At 38.0% G+C, this 25,634-nt stretch overlaps 2 protein-coding genes across 4 annotated transcripts in view; both read right to left on the bottom strand.

Moving 5' to 3' along the window:
• The window catches only part of LOC121894501 (voltage-dependent calcium channel subunit alpha-2/delta-2-like), a 33,665-nt gene extending 22,629 nt beyond the window's left edge, over positions 1-11,036 (bottom strand). The window contains exons 1-2 of one of the 2 annotated variants that reach the window (XM_042407135.1): positions 10,339-11,036; positions 1,610-1,691 (exon numbers count right to left, since the gene is read on the bottom strand). In XM_042407135.1, coding sequence (XP_042263069.1) covers positions 1,610-1,691; positions 10,339-10,454 — 198 coding nt within the window. In that variant the 5' untranslated portion in view covers positions 10,455-11,036. Of the gene's footprint in view, positions 1-1,609; positions 1,692-1,785; positions 1,858-10,338 lie in introns of those variants that run through there. The other variant, XM_042407136.1, reaches the window with a different exon arrangement.
• A 6,674-nt stretch (positions 11,037-17,710) lies between these two features.
• On the bottom strand, positions 17,711-25,492 carry LOC121894747 (aminoacylase-1-like). 2 transcript variants are annotated; one of them, XM_042407573.1, is made up of 15 exons: positions 25,286-25,492; positions 24,691-24,837; positions 23,594-23,658; positions 22,889-22,993; positions 22,701-22,795; positions 22,427-22,503; positions 21,519-21,608; positions 20,686-20,742; positions 20,469-20,542; positions 20,309-20,358; positions 19,241-19,385; positions 19,082-19,150; positions 18,917-18,996; positions 18,087-18,147; positions 17,711-17,969 (listed from the first exon to the last, which is right to left on the bottom strand). In XM_042407573.1, the coding sequence occupies exons 2-15, from the start codon at positions 24,815-24,817 to the stop codon at positions 17,805-17,807; spliced, it is 1,260 nt and encodes a 419-aa protein (XP_042263507.1). In that variant the 5' UTR covers positions 24,818-24,837; positions 25,286-25,492; the 3' UTR covers positions 17,711-17,804. The 2 variants fall into 2 exon arrangements, with proteins under 2 accessions (XP_042263507.1, XP_042263509.1); XM_042407575.1 differs by lacking the exon at positions 25,286-25,492 and adding an exon at positions 25,051-25,205.
• Between the last annotated feature and the right edge of the window lie 142 nt (positions 25,493-25,634).

The raw sequence follows: 25,634 nt of genomic DNA, 5'->3' as shown, positions 1-25,634 counted from the left end.
GTGAGTCTCACATCAAGGCATTACTGCAGGCTGCGGGCTGACCATCTGCTCTGCTGTGACACAAACAGAGAGGACACGTGCCGCTGCTCTCTGCTGAGGGAACGCCCCCACACATCTTCCCAGAGCAGGCCACTCTTGCCCTCTACAGATGATCTTTGGTCTAGTTTTTGAGCATTTGGCTTTTCAGGGGCTATCTTTTTATTCCCAGCCACCTGTTACAGCAACGATGTGAAATTACTTTCGAGTTAAACTTTTGGACAAGAGATGTACAGTAAGTGGTGATAATTTACATGAATTCAGGTATGAAATGCGCTCTCAATGACTACGATCATTGTGAGAAATCAGGTGAAAGCAGGAAATCAGACGACAGTAGTCTCATTACTTTACTGTACAGTCCTCGGCCAGAAACTTATCATTTTGTGGTTCAGTTTTTCAGGTCCTTCCAAAAGGATAAATACAGTTTTGTTCACTTTCAGACTTTAGATTAAATTATTTTAGGGCGTCAACTGACTGACTAACTCAATTATCCAAATAGTTGCAGATTAAGTTTCTGTCTTTCCACTAGCCAATTAATCAACTGACTGTTTGGCCAAATAATCAGGTTTCTTGAGCACTGATTTAACTGTGTGAGCTCGCTTTACCCCTTAAAGGATCAGTTCAGCCAAACTAATAACCATATTTCCTCACTAACCTCTTGTGATATTTAGTCATGCATACAGTTGTGTTTTTATGTGTTAGATTTCTGGAGCAACCTCAATACAGTGGAGGTGAAAGGAAGAAATAGTCCCTTTTTCAGACTCAAAATCCATTTCATGTCCATTGTACTAAGGTGGTGCCAGACATAAGTGAGATTTTCTTTTAGATTTGGTAGCACCAACCATTTAACCGTGAAAGGTGGACCAGTTTTCTTGTTTACATTTCGGAATCAGGTTACTGTAGAGAGCCAGGAGTAATCAGATTACTTAAATGATGATAACATAATGATAATGATGATCACAACATGACTGATAAAAGATTCCTGTCATGTGCATTAATATGCAGGAAATACATGATCAGCTTATGAGAGCCGACACAAGGTCTGAGTATTCCTGAATGTAGGTGTTACTGAGCTCATGACTTCATGAAACATAATACTGGATTTTCTAAATCTAATCACTGTAGGCGTGTGTTCAGCCATCTCTTTAACGTCGTAGGAATCATACAATGTGTGCAAGATTGATAATTATTGCAAACAATACACAAAGTGCCAGCAAAATTTGGCTACAACATCTAAAAAATGGAGCATATATTCTGAAAACTGCTGAATAGAAATGCTATTAGAGAGTTTTATGTCTGTCCAGGGAAAACAAAATATTCAGGAGTTATTGGCTATTCATTGCTCTGCAAGGAGTCGCAGAAAATCATGAAGAAAAGAAACAAAAGTTTCTAGGAAGTAGACTGCGCTTGTTTTCTTGTTTTATGCACCTATTTATCTTTAGCTCTTTCACTTAATGGATTTACAGCTGTTTTGCACGCTGACCTCTCTGCTCAGTGCATTTCTTATTGGGTTAATGCAGCACTATGATGAGTAAGTAACCTGCACACTATAAAAAGAGAGCTACACACTCACCCCTTTCAACTGCTGAGCTCCAGTGATGTGCTGAAAGACTGTGTCAATCTCCTGCTCAATACGCCGGGCCCAGTGCATTATCCTGTGGAAGAACATCACAGGCAGACTGTCACAGAACAAAATGGAAAAGATATTATATTAATAAAGCTCCAGTAATGCAGGACAGGAAAACTCAACTAATATGTAGGCAGGTGAGTTGTAGGATATAAAGCTGGTCAGATCTGTGCACTTTTAATCTCTTAATGAAAAATCTGTCTGATTACAGTTGAACACAGTGTTCTGCATGTTCCAATTCTCTGCAAATTTTATTTAAATCACTACAGTGCAAAAAAAAAAAAAACAGTTGCATCTGTTGCTGAGTGTCGAGAGGAGGTATACATGAGCCTCCAGAGATGTGTTTAACATTTCCGGGCACTACAGCTTGTGGTTTGATTTAAAGTTTAATATCTGGGCAGTTAAATTTATATTTCTGAAGAGCAGCAACTCTCTCGCTCCATGTCAGAAGCCTGTGAAATAAGGCTTGGGGACTGTGATGAGCTTGTGTGGTGAAACAGCTCATTAGACTGCAGTGAAACGTGGGCTGTGTTTTTCTTCAACCACAAACTGCTTGACTTTCTGAGCCCATCTTATCCTACACTGTGTTATCAGTTCTGAACCAGGAGACGTGACTTTGGCCCTAAATAAAATCCACCCACAACTTGCTTTGATGATTTCAAGTGTTGGTCATTTATAACTTTGCAGTACATTGCAGAAACATGCAGCTATTTGTCCAGAAGCTGATTTCACTGTGTTACAGTTACCTCAGTCTCCAAATGTGTATTTTAATTCTATTGTGTCTGAAAATATATGTAAAAATCCTAATAATGTTAAGTGATAGAATGTGTGTACTGCTCTGTGGAAATCTAATAGTATTAACAGCTGGTTAAATTATCTACATCAGACTAAATTACTGTTTAAATTAGAAAAATCCTTTTGCCAATAGGACGAGATGTTTTAAATACACTGTATATCACCAAAAGGCTTAAAATATACCTTTTTATTCATAGTGCCCATAAAGAAATGCACCATAAAAGTGAATGTATTTCGTGCAAATCAGAGAATCCAAGGTCAAGTTTTTCTGTAGCAGTATTATGTTCTGTTGTATACTATGTTCAGATTTTCAGGACAGAATAAAAAGCTAATTCATATTTCACTCTGCTACTGAGGACTACATACTGGATACTCATCCCACACTAACAATGGAAGCCTGCCAGTTTTACCCTTTCTTCTCCACTTCTCATCCTATTGATGTTGTTGAAATTCCTTTGCAATGTAGCAACTTCTGATCCTGAACACACTAACGGTGACAAAGTGACAGCACACAAGAAAAATGTGTGCAGGAGCTGAATTTGTTAGAAACTAGCTAGATATTTCATCATAGTAGTGCAACCAGTTGTGTTGTCACTGCATCAAACGCAAAGTTATGCAGCAGAAAGACCAGTGGCAATGATAAAACTGCAGCTGATGATGGAGGACTGACAGCTCCGACATGTTTTTAAAAGAAAATGTCTACATGTTTGGGTAACTGGATATTTAACCAATGAGCCTCCAACAGCATCAGCGCATCTAAAAATCTCTTTGTTAAATGTCAGCTCCAACACAGAAATCACACCCACCATCGAATGCACACCAGGCGCCAGAAACACCACCAGCACTGTATCAGCACATGTGGTTCCGGCAGCTAATTCCCTCCTAGCCCACACAAACAACATCCTTGATGTTGAAGTGGCATCGACAAGAAAGGGAGGATACACAGATCAATAAAGGGCTTCTAATTTTAAAAGTATATATTTTACCCTCCAGAAAAACAGGTGACATCGATGGGATGTGTATTTCATATTGAGACCCGGTAAGGAACGTGTCCAGAAAAGTGCATATGGACTTAGTATCTCCTTGACTAACACCCTCTCCCTCTTCTTCCTCCATGAGCAATCTTATTATTTTTAGAATGTACAGTAACAGAGAGAAGAAAAAAAAAAAAAACATCAAGCAGATCTCAAGGAAAAGAGAGGTGGCATGAAAGGAACTCATGATGAATCGCAGAGGCCTCCACCCTCTTGCAGTTGTCATAATAGAACAGAAATTTGTGCTGGAAGTTTTCATCTTGTTTGGATAAGACTGCAGATATGATTCTTTTAGGAAATATATTCAAATCTATCAGTATTTCAATAACTACCTATCAATGTGCTGTCCTGCCTGCATTGTTTATGTTATGTTTATACAGATCCACTTTTTTGAAACTGTCAGATTCTATTTTTGGTGGCTAGAAGGAGGAAAGATAGCAAATTTTTTGTGAAAGGATTTCAAATGAGAGGAATTCAACTCAAAGAATAAGGAATAGAAGTGTTTAAAAGGCAAAATATGCTTTAAGAGACTAAAGACTATAGATCATTGGTGTTATAGACTCCCTGCATGCTCAGACTTTGCTACTATATCCTCAAGAGACCCTGAGGATCACTGAATGGATGCAGCCTCCATAAAGATTCACACCTCCCCGCTGTTCACATGCCTCGCTTCACTGGTTCAACCGTCATTCATTGCCCGAAACAGGTGATCCTGTAATTTAGCCTGGCCAAATGGATACAAGGCAAAACATTCATTTGGGCTCTCTCCCTAAACGAGTTCAAACCAGGAAATAAATCTTAATACCCAGAAAATAGCCCTGGATGCTGTAAGTGCCCAGAGAGTCGATTCATTATCAGTCAGACAGCTCCCAGCAGACTTACGAGACAACATCACAGATTAAAGTCTTGTTGGTCTTGTTTCTAAGCGTAGGATGAGCTGCAAATCTTGACTCAAATGTCCACTTTCCACAAGGTAATCAGGACTGTATTTAAATATTTTATACCCACCGCCCTCCTTCCCCCCCTTTTGATTTTAATATGAGCTGAACACCAGGGATTTAAAAGACTTGTAGAACTGATGATGAATAGACAGCTCTGAGTACAGACATTTCACACTCCATTTTTTCTTTTTTCAGCTCAAAATGTTCCTCTGGGTTTTTGAAAAATGCTAAGTTAAAGGCGTAGATGCATATGTGAGATATTTATTTTTTAAACTCCAGCAACATCAAGACCATTGGGCCCATTTAAGATATGACTGAATGCTTGACAAAATGTCTTTGATGAGTATAGCACTATTTAAAAGTGAAATTATATTCTCTGTTTGAAGCAGTCGAACCAATGGCACAAAAAAAGGTGAGGGGTGCTCTGAAAAAAAAAAACAGCAGCACTTTTCTCTCTCTCTCTACTGACTGCCAATGTAGCAACATGTAGAATTCTCGTCTTTATTTACTTAAAAAACCCTTTTAGAAACGTATTCTGTTTTTCATTGGTCTTCTATCAAGTTGTAATTCATATGCCGATGTCTTAATGTGATTACTGCAGCCACCTTAGTCTCATATTCATGAGAATGATAACTGAGCAGTTCCTTTTGCTACAGAGACGCTTCTCCAGACATTACACAGAACAATGGTGAGTCAGCATGTTGTGATTTTCACACAATTCTTATTTGTTTGGCAGAAATAAAAGATCTAATATAAAAATAGCCCTGATGAAAGAAAACACAGACAAGAGCCAGACTTTCATTTGCAATCTTGGGATTATTTTTGAGACTAAATCAGTCTGATTTTATACATTTTGTCTGTCTTTCATTGTTTTCAGATTCATAATTGGCAATGCTATAAATGACCCTTACAGGTATGGAAATCCATAGAGGAAAGTCCTAAGTGACATTCAAATTAAATCCGCACTTAATGGATGGATGTGCTGCTTTTTGTTCTTTTAAAGGCACCTACACAGTGTGCAATAACAGCAATCTAGCAGGTATATTGCATATCAAAATTCTGGGTCATAATCTGTGTCACACTGTAAGATATCAATTTTGAATTCATATGTGATGGTGATAGATGCCTGGTTAATTGTAGAGCTATGATGGAAAGCATTTCAAACCATATTCTGATCACACTGCAATCTCGGACCAACATTTTGGATCTACAACCAACGATTTCACAAAATTTCTCTCATGATTGTCAACTTTAGTCTGGGACATGACCATTTATGAAACTCACTTCTTGTTATTCCCACGAGCCCACTGAAGATAATTCAGTCTCCTTCTCTATATTTAATTAAACTTTATCCTTCACCTTTAGTCCTTTAAATAGGTTTAATTGGCTGTTTGACATAAATGGTTACATTAGTATGCAGTACAATTTACAATTAATTGATTCATCGAATTAAAAAGACATTTTTTCTACATCGCCTTTCTTCAAGTCTATCTTAATACAACAGTCACATACCCATATGTACGAAGAAAGAGTTTGTGGTTGCTGAAATTATTCCCTGTCCCTCCATACTGGTCGCCAAGAGATCCATAACTAACTCAACTTTTTGGGAAGACAAAATCCACAGTCCTCGTTCTGCATAGAAATTACTTCTAAAGTTCAAGTGAAGCTAATATGGCTCCAGCAGTGTGAGTTTATCTTTTTAGTACCAAATTCCCATCTGTGTTGCCTTGACTGTGGTGGAAGGGCAGTAAGAAAAAGAGGGAACTTTTTTTTTTTTTTTTTTTTTTTACAAAAAAATCAACTATTGTAGATAACTGATTGATTGGTCTAACTCACACTGTTGAAGCCTCATATATTTGCACAGATGGAGGACTGTGGATTGTGGATGTCCCCCATCACTTTCATGGGAATCCCGTTAAGAACTAATCTCTTTATGATCAGTATGAGCAGGAGGGATGATTACAGCAACCAAAGACGGTTTCAATGCATGCAAAATTCTTCTGTATGAGTAAACCAGGTTTGTTACATGACTGTAGAGAACTGCAGAGCAGCTTTAACTGTGTGAGTCAGTGCAGCTGAAGCACAATCCTAAATTTTTTACTGTGTGCTCCATTTCCTCTCCTCTCAAGCCCCGTGGGACATCAGAAAACTCTGTATTGCAGAGCTACAGTACGATGAAGCGGCTGAACAGCACAGCGCACTTGTGCCTCTACTCTGTTACCTGCTATACTCACACACTCCTGGGATTAGAGAAAGAGAAGCACTACATGATGTGACCCATATTCACTTACAGCAAAGAAAGCGAGAGGCTGGGAGTGTGAAGCAGCAGGAGCGATAGGTGGAGTATTAGAAGGAGATGGAGGAGACATTTTCTATCTATCTATCTATCTATCTATCTATCTATCTATCTATCTATCTATCCATCCATCCATCCATCCAACAACATAGCACAACTCGTTTGCAAGACCAGATACTTTTTGTAGGAATTGTTATGCTGTCTGGATTATGTTTTTACCAAGGTAACAAGGAAACATTTATAGAGAATGTGTCTACAACTGTTCACAAAATGTTCATGTTGAATGTTGAAAAATATTCAGTATCAGTGCTATTTTACTTGATTAAAGTCCAACTGAAATCACATTTAGACCCTTTTTGCCATCAAATATGAGAGACAATGTAAACAAACTTGTTGCTGTAGCTTACGAGTGATGGGCAGACAATGTGCTATTAGCAGTGGTATTGAAGAGTAAGAACCACACCAGCATCTAACCAAACCAAAGTGACATTTTGAGGTAGTATGTTTACATGCTGTTTAATGTTCTGCAGCTGAGTAGCTAATTGGCTAACTAGCCTGCTAACTGACATCAGTGGTGCACTTTTTCCTGATGAATTTCAACAAGTTAAGGTGCAGGACAAGACGTGTTCATGTTTGTAAGTAAGATAAGAAGGAGACTTTAGCAGGAAAGCTAATGTGGGTTGTTGTTGTCTGTGGCTGTTGTCTTGTGTAGCCGGCTGCTATCAGGCTCAGTGTGACCGTCTGCCCTGTCTGTGATAGAACAGTGATATCACTACTTTATCCAAATGTGGTTTAAAATTAAGTGATTTGATTGGCTGCATCTATGTAGATGGAAAACTAACAGTATTCCAACAAATTAATGCAAAGAGAGAAGGCACCCTCATGAAACCAGAAAATTATATTGTATGCTGTAGCAGAAAAAAAAACATGCAATTTAATTTCAGTTGGACTTTAACGTTAGGGAAAGGTTAAATGTTTGAAAAGTCAATGCTAGCTAGAAGAATGAAATGGGACAAGACTTAATATTTAATATATTAAGTAATATTTAATAAATTAAATGTAATATTTAATATTTAATCAAAAGCATGTAGTGTTAAAACAATTAGTCGATAATTCAATTAGGTGATCAACAGAAAATTAATCTACAACAATTATGATTATCCATTAATTGTTTAGGTCATTTATGAAGCAAAAATGCCAATACCAATTTGAGGATCATGCTACTTTCTATTTTATATCACTGTAAATTGAAGAAATTTTGGTGTTGGATTGTTGGTCGCACCAAAAACAACAACAACAAAACAAAACAAAACAAAACAAAACAAAAAAAAGGCATTTGAAAAAATGTCCCTTGGACTCTGGGAACTTTTTTTTGGCTGTTTTCAGGCATAAATAGTTAATTAAACAGTTAATTAAGTGTTTCTCAAATTAGTTGTTTTACTTCTGCATAAGTGAAAAACCCTAAAAGTTTATCAAACACAAAGACTCAAAGCCACCCGGCTCTCCTACTAAACATACAGCAAAGTCAAGAGCAAGATAGAATTTGTCATATTGTGGATTTGACTGACGTTTGCTCAATTAACTTTTCTGTCCTTCTGTTAAAGCTCCTTACATGAAACACTTAACATGTCGTTTTGTACAAGTAAATCTTGCTAAATTGAACACTGAAAACCTTACTACAATAGCATCACTCTTATTTGTTTATTGTTCCCATATGCCCCTAAATTTGAGAACCACTAGATTCATCAACTGTTACAGTCTACTATTGACAAATTGATAATAAAAATAAACCCCTGCCTCCAGTCTCAAAGTCCTGTGCTTTCTACGCCCAACCATCTGCCCTGACCCTATGGCTTCTTAGGAGAATAAGGACATTTCCTGGATTGAAAAATTGTTGCCAGTAATCCAGGAAACAGATGTTTCCTCCACAACGTATTAGCAAGGCAATTACTAGTGTATAAACAGATTTTGTAGGAGACACGGTTGCTATCTATCTCTCTTTCTATCTATCTATCTATCTATCTATCTATCTATCTATCTATCTATCTGCAGAGACAGAGAGCAAGACAGAGGGAGACCAACAGAGTCAAGACAGAAGGGGAGGGGAGTGAAAAGGGCGAAGTGAGAGAGGGAGGATAAATCCTCACTGCTGCAGTATTAATTCTTAATTGGAATGAGATGCTGTTCTTCAGCGTAGCGATTCTGCTTCATTTAGCTTACATGAAGAGACCCAGGGCAGAAGGCTATGTAGCTTTTTCAGAGCACTCAGCAGAAAAATCAGCGGAAAGGAGGAGGAGAAAGGAGGAGGAGGAGAAGGAGGAGGAGAAGGAGGAGGAGGAGGAGAAGGAGGAGGAGAAAGCTACCCTACTTGAAATAACCCAATTCATCATAAAAAAAAACACACACACACATACACACTCACACCTCCCTGATTTATAGACCCGCTTTCCTAATTGGTAAATACACCTCCAGTTCTCCAGTTGTGATTGGCCAGAAATCCCTCACTGTGCCCCGAAGATGAGTGGACCATCTGGCCGCCGTTCCTCCCTCCAGAGCAGCCTGATTGTGGAGCCTGGAGGTGGGCCCAGATAACTGTAGTCTCAAGTTTAGTGCCAGCTGTACTTAACACGGCAACGGGTTAAAGGTTAAGAACCGAGAACTAAGCAGAGGATCAATCGAAAAAAAGAGAGAAAATGTTAATTCTTATGTAGCCTTCAGCAAGAACTTACGATAACAACCACACCTTCTCCTTCCTCTCTGCAAGTAGTAGGCCTAGGCCTGACTACTAGTACTACTGAGTTCTACTAGTAGCTATTACTGTATTAATGGTTTTCTTAAGAGGTTGTGGGAAAGCCAAGTGTTTCACAAAATGAAAGACATCGTTTTGTCTTGAAAGCCTACATGGAAAAATCAAGCACTGGTGCACAAGATCAGCACTGGAAAAAAAAGAAGCACTTTTATCAGTTTCACAACAACAAAGGCACAGACTTAAATACAATAATCCTCTGACTACTTCGACTAATTTAAGGCATGGTCAGTCTCACCTAACACTTCACTGGGATTTACTCAGAGTAAAAGTGTCACATGGGAAACATCTCTCCATCTTTGCCATCATCTTTTTTTTTTTAAACAGATGTCTCCTACAGCAGAAAGGCAAAACATTAGGCATGATGCCTGTATTTTTAACATAAACACAGACATCTGATATATGAGAGAATATGCTAAGAGAAAAATGAATGTTATATCTCATCATATGTGGATATACTTATTCTCTAAATACTACTAATTTTATCTGATGTTTAAAAAAAGGAAAATTTTAAGTCTTCTGTTTGGCTGAGACACTCAAACCTGATTGCATAGGCCCTATTTATCTATCTCTGTAAATGATCTGAATATATTATGTATGCCCAGTCATACTGTGTAGACTACACCTTACACTGAGCTTTAAATACAGAGCGTTTACATTGATGCAATCGCCAAATTAAATAACACCAAATTGAACAAGAGGGGACTGAAGTATCTCTTGACACCAGAGCTGAGTGGACAAGCCCAAAGTTGTCTCCCACCAGAGAGCCGCTATGTTTTCAACACGGGTGGCCGTTTACTTACGTGTATTGCTGGGGGAACGTGAGACCCTCTGCTCCAGGCCACGATGCGCTGAAAATCAAGATGATCTGGATAGATACCAAGCAGACGATGCTGCAAGACCTTTTGCCTATCGCCATTTTCCATTAAAAATGCTCGTCACGGGGTTTCGGTGCGTGGATGAAGAGCTCCGGACTGTCTCCGGGGCATATAGATATCTGGCGTGAACGTCCGGCTCAGTTTCCCGACCAGTTCATTATCGGGTTTTTGTTTGTCAAGTGGACGCGGAGGAGGCAGGCATTGGCCGTGGAGGCATCGCGGACGGTGGGAGATGCACTAATGCAGCTGCCAAGACACTGCAGAGTCTCTCCTCCTGCTCCCACATACAACACCACCACCACCACCACCACCACACAGGCCGGCGCGTTCACGACACCTCTCTCTCTCTCTCTTTCTCTCATCAGCAGCCCGTGGATGCAGGCGCGTTCACGCTCACCAGGCAACAGCGGAGCAGTAGAAGAATCTAGTTTGGCTTTATTTATCTCTGCAGAGCCACGTGGGAGTTGTCATCGGCATAAATTTAGTCTTTATACAACAGTGAATGCTGGTCGTCTGTGTGGGGGTACTGAAGATCAGGGGATGCAAGATTAAAGTCCTCCAGGGGTCGTGATAACAACAAAATGAGGAAAAAGATTCCCTCCAGACATGTAGGCTATTAAGACATAAAAATACTCTGCTTGGAACAATATTGTGTGTCTGATTTGGTTTATCCACAAAAAAGGTATAATTACCATGTTAAAATCCTTAAAATGGCATCTACTCCTTCTCTCTCATTAAAAATTCCAGAGTCTATGAATATGCAAATGTATTTCATTTGAAAAGATTATCTACTTCACAGAAGATATTTCCTGCTTCACTGTTGAGTCAATTTTCAGTGTATGTGCACTGGAGGCTTCAAGTGTCCTCATCACACTTGTGTAAGGGGAATACTATACCAGGATTGGCTCCAAACTATTTGTGATATCACAAATCCTGCTTGTAGGCCCGCCCCTTACCATCAGATTTTCTGTGAGCTCAGAGAAACTTTCACCTCTCAGCAGATGAATGTGAAAACAACCTTCTAGTGTCAAACTCGGCACATACATCATTCTGCACAATGAAGCTCAAACATTCAACTGAAGGAACAAGAAGAAAAACATATTTTGAAGTGGAGGGGGACTTTAAACTACTGTTTCATCCCCCGATATGGACCCCTGAAGCTGACAAAATGTAGTAAAAGGTTATCAGATAACTCCAAAATATAGCTAAACACACAGATAAATAATGTTGTTATAGTTAGATCATTAAAACCTAGTGTAAAAAGCATGGTGGAATTAACCTGTTGGGGGGCCCTTGTGCAACATTTATAAGCTACATTTAGAAATATGCACTATGTAAGCACAATATAAACTACAACACAGATTTTAAAACAAATTTGACACAAGAGCCGTCTGTAAGACAGGACCACAACATGAGGTAAAAATCTAAAAATGCAGGGGCTGCCACAGTTGATTTTGTACTTAATTGGTGCAAATTGCCAATCAATTAAATTACCATAACTAATGCAGTGTAGTGGTTCTTGGGCCCCTGGGGTTTGGGGCCCTGGGACATTTTCCCACTTTGCTCAGTTGGTAGTTCAGCCTTGGTAAAAAGAAATACAAAGCATTATATTTTTACTTTAACCTCCATTTTGTTGTAAAAAAAAATAAATAAATAAATTATGTTGTCTTTTGCCACCGATCAGTTGATAACATACATAACATAACATACATACATTCATCAATTCACAATTTACCCCACTGCAGCATTTCCTATTTTCCAATTTTCCTACTGTTTACATGTTAATGAGATGGACATGTACATGTATGTCAAGGTCAACGATTGGTCAAGGGTTTGTCAGTTTTCATAAATTGTAATTTGCACCTATACAGTAAAATTGAGATACAAATCCATACTACACACTAATTTGAGCAGGTTTTGAGTAAGTAGTGTTTTCAGCATGGAAATGTGACAAAAGTATACTCAAACCAGACAGAGTTGATATTAGTATTAATGGTAAATATATATATATATTGTATACTAACTGCTAAAAGGGCATGCTATGACAATCTATATGTACGGATTTGGGAGCTTCCATAGGTTTTTTTCACAGCAGACATTTTGACTTGTCATAGCTAGATAAGCACAGGTGTTACTAATTAATGAATTAATAATGTCTCCTGTTCATTTTTGTAAGCCAGCATGTACAACACCAGGACCATGAACACCACTGAATGCAGCCACTGTTAATGTTATTCATTACACCTGTGCCTTTTCTGCTTTGACACATCAACATCTGCTGGAAAAAAAATGTCTATATCGCCTAAGGCAGTTAGTATTGTATCTTATCTTTTGGCCCTGTCTTTTCAAGGGACCTTGTGTTGAGTCTAGTTTATTGTTTTTTATATGAGGACTTGTTGGTCTCTGGGTTTCTGGGCATACAGTATAAATATAGTCTCATATGGACACTGTACTAAATAGGAACTTGGATTCAAGATGGAACATACATAGTGTGGTAGATGAGGTGTCATCAGGGGCCCACCAGCATTTTCTTCCTTGCATGCCTCCTTACAGATTAATCCCACCATGTACTCCCCAGAGCCTATAAAGCACTAAATTATGGACTTCCAGGTGTAAAAAATAACACTAGACCATAGCTGAAAAAAGTGAATACATAAGTAAATATACGTCACCTTTTACTGAATTTCTTATCCTGCAGCTTGACTGAATAGATGATGGGAAGTGCACACCAGACACAACGACCATTTTTGCACTATTACATACAAATACATTGATTGTGTTAAATAATTTAAGGAGATTGTAAAGTAGAGTAGAAAAGTAGCAGTAGTGGTAGGGAAGTAGTAGTGAAGTAGTAAAATACATAAATAGTCAAGTCAATTTTATTTATGTAGCCCAAAATCATAAATTTGCCCCAAAGTGTTTAAAGAAAATATTTATATGAGTAATATCTAAGTTAAAAAAAGATTCATAAATAACATTATATGAAATAACAATATATTTGTAATCGCAATTTTTCCTGTCACCTATGCCCCCCCACATATACAACCCTGTGCATCTAATGACCGCCACCAAGTGTCCAAAATAATACTGCAAAATATATCTAAACAAAATAATATGACATGCCAACAATAAATATAAATGGCTCCTACAATTATTATTATAATTATTTAGTATATTTTACTCTCAGATGGGTCTTTTTATTTTCTCACCACCTTTTTCAGTCCTGGCACACATTTAATCAATAGACTTTTCTCACAGCAGACATGTTTACTTGTAAAACAGAGGCATAACTAATAACATCAATAATAGCAGAGGCACACCTGAGAGAAAAAAAGTCTGTTTCCCATTTTCTTTGTTGCTTATATTATAATAAGAAGGACGTATCTAATATGTCAAGTCTGTATGTGTCATGAATATAGGTTAGAGAAATTGCAGTTGTGATTACGGTTCAGTTGTTTATTATAATATCACAGAAATATATGGTTTTGTGTCTGGTAGTCAGACACAATGATCTTGCTGCTACATCGTATCTGCACTAACAGAGCGTAGAAATAAGTCTGAATATGTGAGACCTCACAATGATGTAACACATACTGTATTTGCCAGGCGTTTTCAACATGGTCTATATATGCAACAACAAAAAAAAGAAATAAAAAAAGAAATTCTGAAATGTTGGGAAGTAAATCATAAAATTTGTAGTAAGACAGAATATATATGAAAACTGAGGAGTTAAGGATTGAAACACGAGCAAGAAAATAGTGTTTAGACATAAGAATTAAATGTATTTGATCAACTACTGAGGGTAGTTTTGATACTTTTTAAATCACTTTAACTATAGAAGCCTCTCAGTTTATGTATTTTATTATAAATAGTTTAAGGGCTTCTCTCACATCTGTCAACCTTTTACAGACAGTAATGGAGTCATGACAAGTCAGAGAAATTTTCTCATGGATTCTTTTAGGATGAAATATCTTCAAAATGTGATAAGTAGTGTTACAAATGCAAAAACATGAGAAACCTCCACCACCAACAATTATTATTTTTTCTGCTTTACATTTTCAGATTATTTGCAGATACTCAAAACGAATATTTTAAGCTATGTGATCATGAAAAATAGCAAACAGGACAACAAAATATATCGACCACAGTACAGTGTACATGTTCTACATACATGTAGGACTTAAATCAACAATTTCCCACTTGAATGAGAATCTTGTGGCAATCACAACAGGGTTTGGCTGTAATTGCCACCAGAGGACAGTTGTAGTTGCACAGCAAGAGAGCACAGTAGAGAGAAATTGCACTCAGCTGGAGAATTTACAGTATGTATGTTCCTTCATACACTGCAGCATCTGTGAATATTAACAGCTCTCTGCCAGCAGCTAGAAAACAGGAGCACTGAAACTCAATACTGGAACGTTGAAGATGCACAATGTGAAGCAGCTCTACAAGCAGCGATGTGAAGATTGTTTTCTTTATTTATTTATAGTGATCTGTTTTATTCCACAGTGGGGTAAAGAATGAACTCTTTTTCTCACCCTCTCATTTCATCCCTATAGGCCAGCTCACAGCCATTAGCGAATATCATAATAATAATCCTGATGAGACAAAGCAGGGTGTATAGGGAGACTAGCAGAGTCAGGTTAAAGCTCCCCATGCGGTAAAGCCTTATACTCAGGTGTCCTTGACTGAGACTTGAATCCCCATCTCACCCAGGCCTCATGTTATTGACGCTGATCCTGACCTCTGACTGAGGGAGCAACTGTCAAGGGAGCAAGAGAAAAGGGAATTGCACATTTGCAGCTAATCATTACCAGAGAAACAACATGCATATAAATATAATTTTAGCCTCAAGACAGAATGAACTGGCTGCATTTTTACATTGGACATGTTTGTGCTGTCTCTCCTCAAATAGAGGAACGTGGAACTTGTAAGTGGTTTAATAGAGTCTGTGTTTCTGCAGCCAGGCGTTCAGATGCTTAACAGCTGACCCCGACAGGATGACTGCACCTATTTCTGCCCCCTCTGGGAGGAAGGATGTGGGTTCAGCTTTAGTCGTCTCCCTGACGGCCCCATGTGCTAATACAGCTGTCATGTCCTGGGGAGAAAGAAGACTAATTACTGACTGCACAGTCTTCCTGCCAGTCCCCCTTGGAGAGCCTAACACTGTTAATTGGATGACAACTCCAAAGGGAGCCGCACTGTAGATGAGACCGACCTTTAACTCAAGTAAACAGCATTACAAATCAAAAGAAAATTTCTAATTTCCCTTATTGCACCTACATTTCACAACATGCATGTTAACAAATATTCTCCATTCTATCTACATCATTTAATGCAGGTTGAGTCACCTCTTGTTTAGGCGATTGCTGTAAGAACACAAAATGTGCCGGCCCAGCTGACAGTGACTATCAAACCACTTACTTTAACTTATTACAATAATTTTTTAAATGTGGTTGTTTGTGTTTATTTGTATGAACAATATAGAATGTATCAGTTTTAATTAATTAAAACTAAATATTAGTCTTTTGACTGCATTAAATATGACAACAAGAGTCTACAGCCATGCTAGCAGCTTTATGAGGCTGTTCTTAGGCACAGCAGTGTTGACATGCCCACAATGGAAATGCTAACATGCTGCTGCCAAGCTCGTGTAATGTTTACCATGATTTAGCTTTGTATTTTGTATTTTTTATGGTGTATTCTGTGTGTTTTTTGCTTTGTACTGTTTGTTGTTGTGCTGTTGTATGTTTTGATTGTGGGGGACTGCGGATGCAAATTAGCTTTGAGCTAACTCTGGTGCAGTGCGTCTTTTATGTTTAAACTGCACACTGTCCCAATCAATAAATAAATACAATCACCATCTTTGTTTAGTATGTTAGCATGCTAACATTTGCTAATAAGCACTAAACACAAACACATATTCATACCATTATTTTTGCAGGTATTTTGTCAGAAACCAAAGTACTGGACAAGTTTAAATTTTGACCTGATGATGGTGATAGATGAAAAGTTATAGGATCACCAAAGTGATATTAATTCATTGTGATGTCTGTGTCAAATCTGATGGCAATCGATTTAGTAATTGTTGAGATATTTCACTTAAAACCACAATTGATAACCTCATGGTGGCTCTAGAGTTGGAGTCAGGGGATCACCAAAGTCATCAGGGTTCATCCTCTGAGAACCATGAATGTCAAACCAATGTCCTCATCTATGTAGATGTTGAGATATTTCAAAGGATAAGAGAAAACTTTGACTTCCTGGTTAGAGGAAAGTCAGGAGACTATTAAAGTCATTAGAATTCATCCTCTGGGGAACATGAATGTCTGTGTAAAATTTTGAGAATCCATCATTGATCCTCTTTGCTTCCTTGAGAACACTGAAGAATGCAAAAAATACTCTCAACAATATATTTATAAATATTCTTAATAACATTTTATGTTGTTGAACAACCTTTTCTGTAAATGATAAGTTTGAAAGTCAAATAAAATTTAAACCGCAAAAACATTTTGTGTGAGCTTTAGCTTTAATTCTGTGTCATTCTTAACCGCTGAGACAAAGTGCATTCAGTACATACAGTAATGCTCAAACTCACTGCAGTGTGTAGACTGGACTCCCCATCAGAACACTGTGCTTAAATGTAATTTTGAGATGCAGTTTGATAATTTGAAGGCTGCACTGATGGATTAAGTGTTTTAACCGATGTTTGGATTTTTTTTAATGATGTAGTTTGGTAAATCCTGTCCTTGAAGCAGATGGTTGGTTGGAGGTTAAATGCTCGTTGCTGTAGGCAGTCAAGAGTTCTTCCTCCAGAACACAGCTCTAATCCCACCTCTCATTCATAAGTCTTTTTAATTTCATGTCAGTGTGGCAGAAAGACAAACATATTTATTCAATTCCAGTTTATTAAATAAAATTCTATCTCTGGAAACCTACTTTTAAAATCAAACAAAATTTAAAAAGTGGTAATTAAATGACGTTTGATCAAAGAGTTTAAAAATCAAAGTCATCTCCACGTTACTGTAAATGGATTTTTTTTCCATACTAATGGAAAACGTGGTTTACACAATAGGTGATATTATTTTAGGACTGCATACACACAGGCACACTCTATCAACAATGTTAACAAACAGTCAGTATGCTGTTAAACTGCTGCAGTACTGAGTAATGCAAAGTTTGCTGTGCATTTATCCTGAGAATCATAAAAATAATTAATAAAAAAAAAAAAATCAATAATACCAAAGGCGAAGTGCTCAGTTTGGCTTAATGATATACATTATTATTATTATTATTATTATTATTATTCTTTGGTTATCTCTGTAATCTCTCTCAAGTCTAAGATCATCAGTGAAATATGTTTGAGAGAGCATTAAAAACAGAGGACGTGTCTAAGCCTCATCAGGAAAGGCAGGTACGCTGGCCAAAGTTGGGATTAGCCTCTCGTACACGTCGATGCCTTTCAGGAAGACATGCTCGTTCAGATACTCGTTGTGATCGTGCAGCAGGATTGGTGTCCGGTTCATTGGGGAAAAGCCGATAGCGGGGATACCCACCTAGAGTCGTGAAACAAACAGAACTGAAGCACAGAAATAGCTTTTGCCCAACAATGTCACGATAAATTGATGCATTAACTTTCACAGAGGGTATGTTATTATTGTCCCCGTACTCACCGCCCGAATAAAACGGCTGTCTGTGGCGGCTGGAAATATCTCTTTTTCTAGAGTCATTTTCCTGCAGTGGAGATATATGACATGAGACTTATCTTACATGATGCAAGGACAGTACCTTTGTTTTTTTCACATACAGCTATCTTGATAAACATTTCCAAAATATATCCTAAAAAGTGCAGTCGACTGTATGTCAGACCTGACCAAAAAGTCCTCTATATTTCCAGTGGAACACATAGTAAATGAAAAAAAGAAAGATTATTTTTTCCTGAGATGCTGAGATGAGTAATTGTAGACATGGTAGACAAAGACAAGAACAGAATATTGTGGGAGCTGTGTGAACATTTGCAACTAAGGTATGAAGACTCATGGAGCGAATTTATTTAAAGGATTGTGTAAGCAAAATTAGAGGATACAAAAAATGTGTTTCATTATCCAATAATACAGTGGATAAATTTTACTCTTGAGAAATCTGAGTATTCGATTGTTTATCAACTGTAACAGATGTACATTTCAGACAGTTCAGATGGTAAAATTACTCAGCAATGCTAAACAGAACATGGATACACACTCATTAAAGACAAATTAACTTCGTTCTAAAAATTCCATTCACCCATGTTGAAATGGAGTTGGAGCGAAAATTGAGGTTAAAGTTGTCACAATATATTATAGCTTTAAATTCCTTTTGTAGTGTCAATAGAAAATTATATTTGTAACTGCTTTATGCAGCATCTGGCACGTACGCATGTTGTATTTGCATCTGGATCTAGAATCTAACATGAAACACACAAGGTGAAAACAATATAATGTATTAGTATGTACAGTGTACTCACATCGCCTTGCAGGCTCCACTGAAGGCGCTCCACCAAGGATCACTCTCCTCTGTCGATGTCACATTCTGGTTCATATGTTTCTGCAAAGGACAGCAGCCAATTTAATCCATTTGACGACAGGAACAAACCAACAGCAGTTATACAGTAGAGTGTAAGTATACTGACCTGAGCAAATTCATAAGTGACGTCTTCTCCTGCTTCCTTACACCACTGTTTGATCTGTCGTTCAAACTCCTGCCAGAATAATAATTAAGAGGTTAGTGTAGATTTAACTTGAGTCATAAATTCTGCAGATAACAGACATATAGACACACATTTACACACCTGTAAATTTACTGTTGGTGGTATTCTTAGGTCAAAGCTGACGTCCATTTCAGCTGGGATGACATTGTAGGCCACGCCTCCCTTCACCATGGTCATATTTACTGTGGTGACATCACCGAGTGTGAAACACTCACTGGTGTTTAGCCTGAAATTCACAAACATTATAGTAATGAAATTACTGCAGTTACAATGAAATTATATTGAAATCTAAAGTCCAATTTTTGCAAGAATAACACTTAAAACTAACACGACCTTTAAATCAAAAAAAGAAAAAAAAAGTTATCCAAGAACTAATTAGCAATGCATTGTTTCCATTCATATGAATTTATGTCTCTGGGACACAAACACAGCACATAATGGCTGATGACCCACTTGGCATTTCTTTTGAATAAGCAGGGGCCAGCCAAATTCATAAAATTTCTTACAAGAGGGATATAAAATTAACACTGTATTTTACAGGTCCAATAATTTCCTTGGAGGTTTCCTTGAAAGAATTGCGTAATGAATGAATGAAAAAGAATGAGTGAATGTTCCAAAACTGGTATTTTAGTTAGATGTGTTGAATTTATAGTTTACTTATTTTGATGAAACTTTCTAGCAAATTATAAAGAAATTAGAGAGTTGTAAAATAAAGGGTTACCATGTAAGATAACTGGATAAACCCCTGTACTGTACCCCTGTAAGAGACTAACTAGTTCAAATTCCAGATCTTAAAAAGATATTTTATGCAGTCTTTCGTTTTTCAGGCATTTGTGGAACATCTGCTAAATGTCTTGCGAACAATTACTACACAAACTGCATAATAACATCCCTGTTTCATGAGTGTCACTTAATTTTTAGTGTCATTGTATTGATAAACGTACTTGAGTACAGGTGGCAGATTATTACAACCGGGCTGCTTACATTCTTCATCTTTGCACATGAATTAGGCTCATTAAATGTTAGTAGTAGCAGTAGTAGTACTATTTCTATAAAGCAGTATTATTTTTATAAAGAAAAAAGTAGTGTATTAATGAAGTCATGCCATAAAGAAAATAGATGACAATGTAAACGTTCGTCCAGGCTCACCTGTGTTTCTCCTTCTCTCTGAAGCCCAGGAAAGAGTTTATGACTTGGTGCTGGAAGAAAGAGAAAAGGCAACTGTTGTCACTGACACCCTCTAGTCCTTATAATAGGTCTTTAAGATTAAAACAGATTTATTAACTGGTAACAAGACAATGAAACTTACCAGCTTCTCAGCAGCTGTGTTCTCCACAAACCTTGACCCATGACCTGGACTTCCTGGGCAGTGGACTGTAATCCCTGGAAAGAAGACACCACTGTGCTTGATTACAAGATCAATTCTATCATCTTTAAGATTTTACAAAACAACTACAAGGAACCAGAAAATGCTGGAATCTGATCACATGGTGAAAGTCTTTTTACTGTATGCATTTCATACTCACACCAGGGGTTCCTCTCTCCATAAAACACAGTGAAGGCCTCGGAAGGGTTGGCCAGACCTACAGAGCACATGCAGATATAATGTAAAAAGCACATTTTTAACTTTTAACATTAGTCTTCTGCATAAATATAACTATAAAACAGACAAACTTAGAGGCAGAGGACAAATGTCGATGATTAGCATTAAGCTTAGCAACTCAAACACCATATCAGGATTTCTGCACAAATAATGACCTTTGGCTTAAAAATCAATGATTAAAAGGTAATTAGGAACAGTGACATGATAACCTTTGAATGACTTTAACCCTATTCAGACATACATACAACATGACCTGTTAGTCTGTATTTATAATCCAGAAGAAAATGGATGTGTCTTGATATGGGAATGAGATGGAGGCAAAGGTTACCACAATATGAAGTCCCACCTGAAACCTTTATTTCAGTTAGGAGAGCATCATGGATAGATTTCAATCATCATCGATTTCTTGAAGTTTATTTGAAGCCATTTATCTTAGTTTCACCAGGGACTGGTTATGTAGCTTGAAGCAAATGTCCTGTTGCTATGGTAACCTGCAGTTTAATACACTTCACCTTGCACATTGATTAAGAGTGTAAATTACACTGTTAGCTGGAATACATGAAGGACTTTGATGTACAATTTTAATAAACACCTGCAAACTAAACAGAAAGGGAATACTTCTGTGGTCGTGGTATAAACTCAAATACTGACCCCAGTTTCAACTTAATAAGTGACTTGAGTGACTGAGTTACCTTCTGTATTCAGATCCTTATTCATTAACTTTTAAAAAATGCTCAAAAACAGTTATTTATTTACCTTCATCGAGAGCGAAGCCAATGTTCAATTTTTGGAACTCTGGATGTGTCACAAATGTTTCCATTCCCTTGTGACCTCCAACTTCTTCATCTAAAAAGAAATATGTACATTTATATTTATCAATGTCATATTTTATTTTGCCAAAATTGTTTGTAGCTATAAAGCATACAGTATAGCTGCTGCCAAGCAAGTATGTAGTTTAAGAGAGCACATTAAATTCTAATTTAAGACCCACACAGGTTTTCAATCATTCTGGCTGATTAGACCTCAGGTAGAGCTGTTGTGAAGTCACCAAACTCAATGTATCAATAGAAATTACTGTTCTCCTCTCAACCATGCTGATATGCCACTTCTTACATAGTGTCAAGGGCAGGAAATTTGCTTAAAGGGAGTGAAGGCGGCATATGAGACAGCAGGTATGACGCTGATTCTCTATCAAATAATAATGAAACAGCAGCATCTTCAGCTTCAAAGCATTCGAGGAGATAGTACAGCACCTTTTCCATTCAGATTAACCTATGAAAAGCCATATGAAATATGTATTTATTAGTCTGTTTTGTTTTCAGTACTGTTGGTATTTTGGTATCGGATGGAGCTGCATGTGCTGTTGTGTGTGCCTAATTGAAACGCAGCGAAAACTATGCTCACCCAGCTCAAACCGGCTCTGTTTTGGTCTGGTTTTGGAGTGCACCCAATGATAAAAAGGTCTAATTTGTCTGAACCTAATAGGTGTAAAAAAAAAAATCAACATAAGCTTCCAAGAGAGTGAGGACGGTGTCCATCAGTCTGAACATGCCAACACTGGAGGAGAGGTCTAATCAGGTACAATAAGTGAAAACACTGGTGTAGGTGGTCCAAGATTTAAGAACAAACTAAAAATAGAGACGGGAAGCAATCAAATATCTTACCAGGAACAAACATTAAGTGCACAGTGCGCAACAATTTCCGTCCTTCTGCCTTCAGTCTTCTGACTGCCTGGATGTACCTACAGAGAACAAATGTAGAAACGGCAGAGTTGTGACAGAAATAAAAGAAGCAATAGTCTGAAGTGACAGTATGCAGGTTGGATGCGTGGGTGTTACAGGTGTTTCTCATAGAACATAATTAAAAGTGAAGATCACAACAACACTAGAGCACAAATCCTGTTTAATAAGACAAGTTATCAAGGCAGTTTATACCCACTGTATAGTTACACATTTCATGTCCTGTGTTCCCCGGGCATAAATGTTGCCCTCTGCATCTTTGTAAGCACTGAAAGCATCGTATTTCCAATGTTCCTGGAGAAGAGATTGATATCAAATCTATTTTTTTCATGTTTGTAACAGGTAATGACAGGATTGTAACACCGTAAACAGAGATGGACACTATACCTGGAAGACAGGGACAACATCTGTGTGGGAATTCAATAAGATGGATTTCAAGGTCGGGTTCGTCCCCTCCCATGTCATGACTGACACGACTCTGCCTGGACAAACCTAAAGGCAGAGGGAACAACAGATAAGGCCCACTGTAGGGCTGGATATCGGTAATCAATACCTTTTTAAAAAGGTATCGGCCAAAATAACCGAGTACCAAGTAGCATCGAAACTTCTCCAGTCAAACGATACCTGCATTCAATCCTTTTTGTACCCAGATCTAGAAAAAAGTAATTATTTGTGTGGTTTTGCTCGCAGCCAATCACAGAAAGCATTCTTTGATTTAATGTGACGTGTGACTGGCCCACTACCACAGCAGCTACAACCCATACAGTCTGTGGTGATAATACGTCATTGTACAGTTTTGTAAAGTAATTTAACAAATATTTCAATAATTTGAACACTTTCAAAATGTATTTGTGTAAAAATCATTGGATGGGGAGGAGTGGTGGCATTTTACACAACTGAATACTTCCATTCACATGATGGCTATCGAATGAAGTACTTTATCAGTATCGGTATCATTTTAAGGGTACTGGCATTGGTACTGGTATTGTAATTCTTTAATTATACCCCACTGTTCATTAGTTTCTGTATTGAACTTACAGCATGTACACAAATGTTTGCAACATGGATTAAATTACCATCATTAACACACACCTCAATCTTTTTTATGGGTAGCCCGAGCTCCTCTGCCATTCTGTCCAGGAACCTAAGAGCAGCATCTATAAATGAATTAACAGATAACAGAACAGTGCGTTTAAATATTAATCATTGCGTAAAAAAACTGGCAACACTAGATAGTCATATTAGTTGTGGTGGTACTGTTGGACTTCGGTAAGGTCACAGAAAACCGAGACAGAATGTTGAGCCGTCTCTTATCATGTATTAATTTTCCAGCTACTTATTTAGGTGAGTGTGTGGAAGCAAAAAGGTGAGAAGAGAAGTCCAAAGGTCCCAGACCAAACTACTTTCCTTGGCTCTCACCATGAGGGTATTCCAGATTCTCACAGGCCAACTGAGAGATGTAGTCCCTCCAGTGTTCCCATAGATCTACTGCAAGATCTCTTCCCAATTCGTGACTGGCACACCTCAAAATAAACATGGGCATCCTGGACAGAAACCTGAATCAACCTAAATGTCTGAAGTCCTCTGATGTACCCTTTCATGAAGAGTAAAACCAGCCTTTCAGCAAAGAATCTCATTTTTCTGGTCAGGATTCAAAGTTTTAAAGATCAAAAATAAGGTTTGACTGCTGAATTGAAAGCTCCTTCCTGCATGTGACAATAAAACCTCTTGAATTTTAAATATCTTGCTTATGAACTTAGCTTTCTTTTCCACACCAGGTTTCTCACATAACTAGAGTGAACTTCAAAGCCAGCTGGCACTGATAAGAAATGAACTTTGATAAATGATAGGATGATACATGTGATACAGACAAATTGATTTTGTCAGGCTAGATTGTGCGACTGCATTTTAGTTCAGTAAAAACGGCACACATTGAAAGTATTTGTTACTGTAGGTGTGTGCAATGGTGAGATCTGGCATTGATAATTAAAGTGAAGTAACAGCAACATGAAAATACTATATATTGTGTATACTGGAGGGGGACACAACATATGTTTGCATTTGCCCCTCATCCAGGTGGATAATCCAACTTCTGTTTTGATTTTGACCCCCTCAAAGATGAATGCCAAACACTAACTAACACATTTCCAGTGAGTATGGCTTGGATCCATTGAATAAAAGAGTCTCACCATAGTCGGGCTCTGGGTGGACAGTTTTGAGACGGAGGTACTCTCTGAACAGACTCACAGAGGGGTCCTCTCCCGCAGCAGAGCTCTGTCCACCTCCAACACCTGGACCATCTTTGTCAGGCAGCATGACACGATGTATTCAGTTCTCTGAGGACAGATATGGTCACAATATTAAAATACGCACGACATACTGCACAGTAGGTAACACAGCAGGGCCAGTCAGTGATTGAAAATAGCTTTCCATTGCGTCTTCTGTCTGGTAATGTTTAATTTAAACGCAAAGAGCAGATCACGTACTGCTACTATGACGCTAGCCGTTAGGCCAGCAGCCTGAAACACGTTAACGTTAGTTGCCGTTACCTGTTTTTAACGGACAACTGCCGCAGGACTAGTTTATGCTAAAGCAGCTAGCTAGCCCTGTTTAAGTTCACTTATTGATCTCTCTCTCGCTGTGGCTGAATCTATCTGCGTCTTAGCGGCGTGTTAGTACGACTAGAGGCAGTGAGCAGTGATCACATGACAGCGAACAACCTCTATTTATTACAGCCTTTTTAAAAAATGTTTATTAGTGACAGTTGTAATTCACAGTACTCACCCCGGCCAGTGAACTTGTCGTCAGGTAAAGCAGACTCTCACTCTCTCTCTGTCTGTGTGTGAGTGTGAGAGTGTGTCAGCTGACTGCTGCTGACTGCGCATGTTCGTGCTCTTCAAAATGAAAGTCCTGGATCCTGAATGAGACGATTTTTCTGAAAAACCTTAAAGGCCCCCTTCGCTCAAAATATGTTTTTCTTCTTGTTCCTACAGTTGAATGTTTGAGCTTCACTGTGCAGAATGATGCATGTGCAGTTTGAAACGAGAAGGTTGTTTTCTCTGAGCTCATTGAAAACAGATTTTAAAGGACCAGTGTGTAGAATTTAGTGGCATCTACTTGACTTGGCAGAAAA

Source organism: Thunnus maccoyii, chromosome 3, assembly GCF_910596095.1.
Source record: "Thunnus maccoyii chromosome 3, fThuMac1.1, whole genome shotgun sequence".
Classification (NCBI taxonomy): Eukaryota; Metazoa; Chordata; class Actinopteri; order Scombriformes; family Scombridae; genus Thunnus; species Thunnus maccoyii.
The sequence above is the reverse complement of the archived record's forward strand: the minus strand, read 5'-3'. Positions and strand labels throughout refer to the sequence as shown.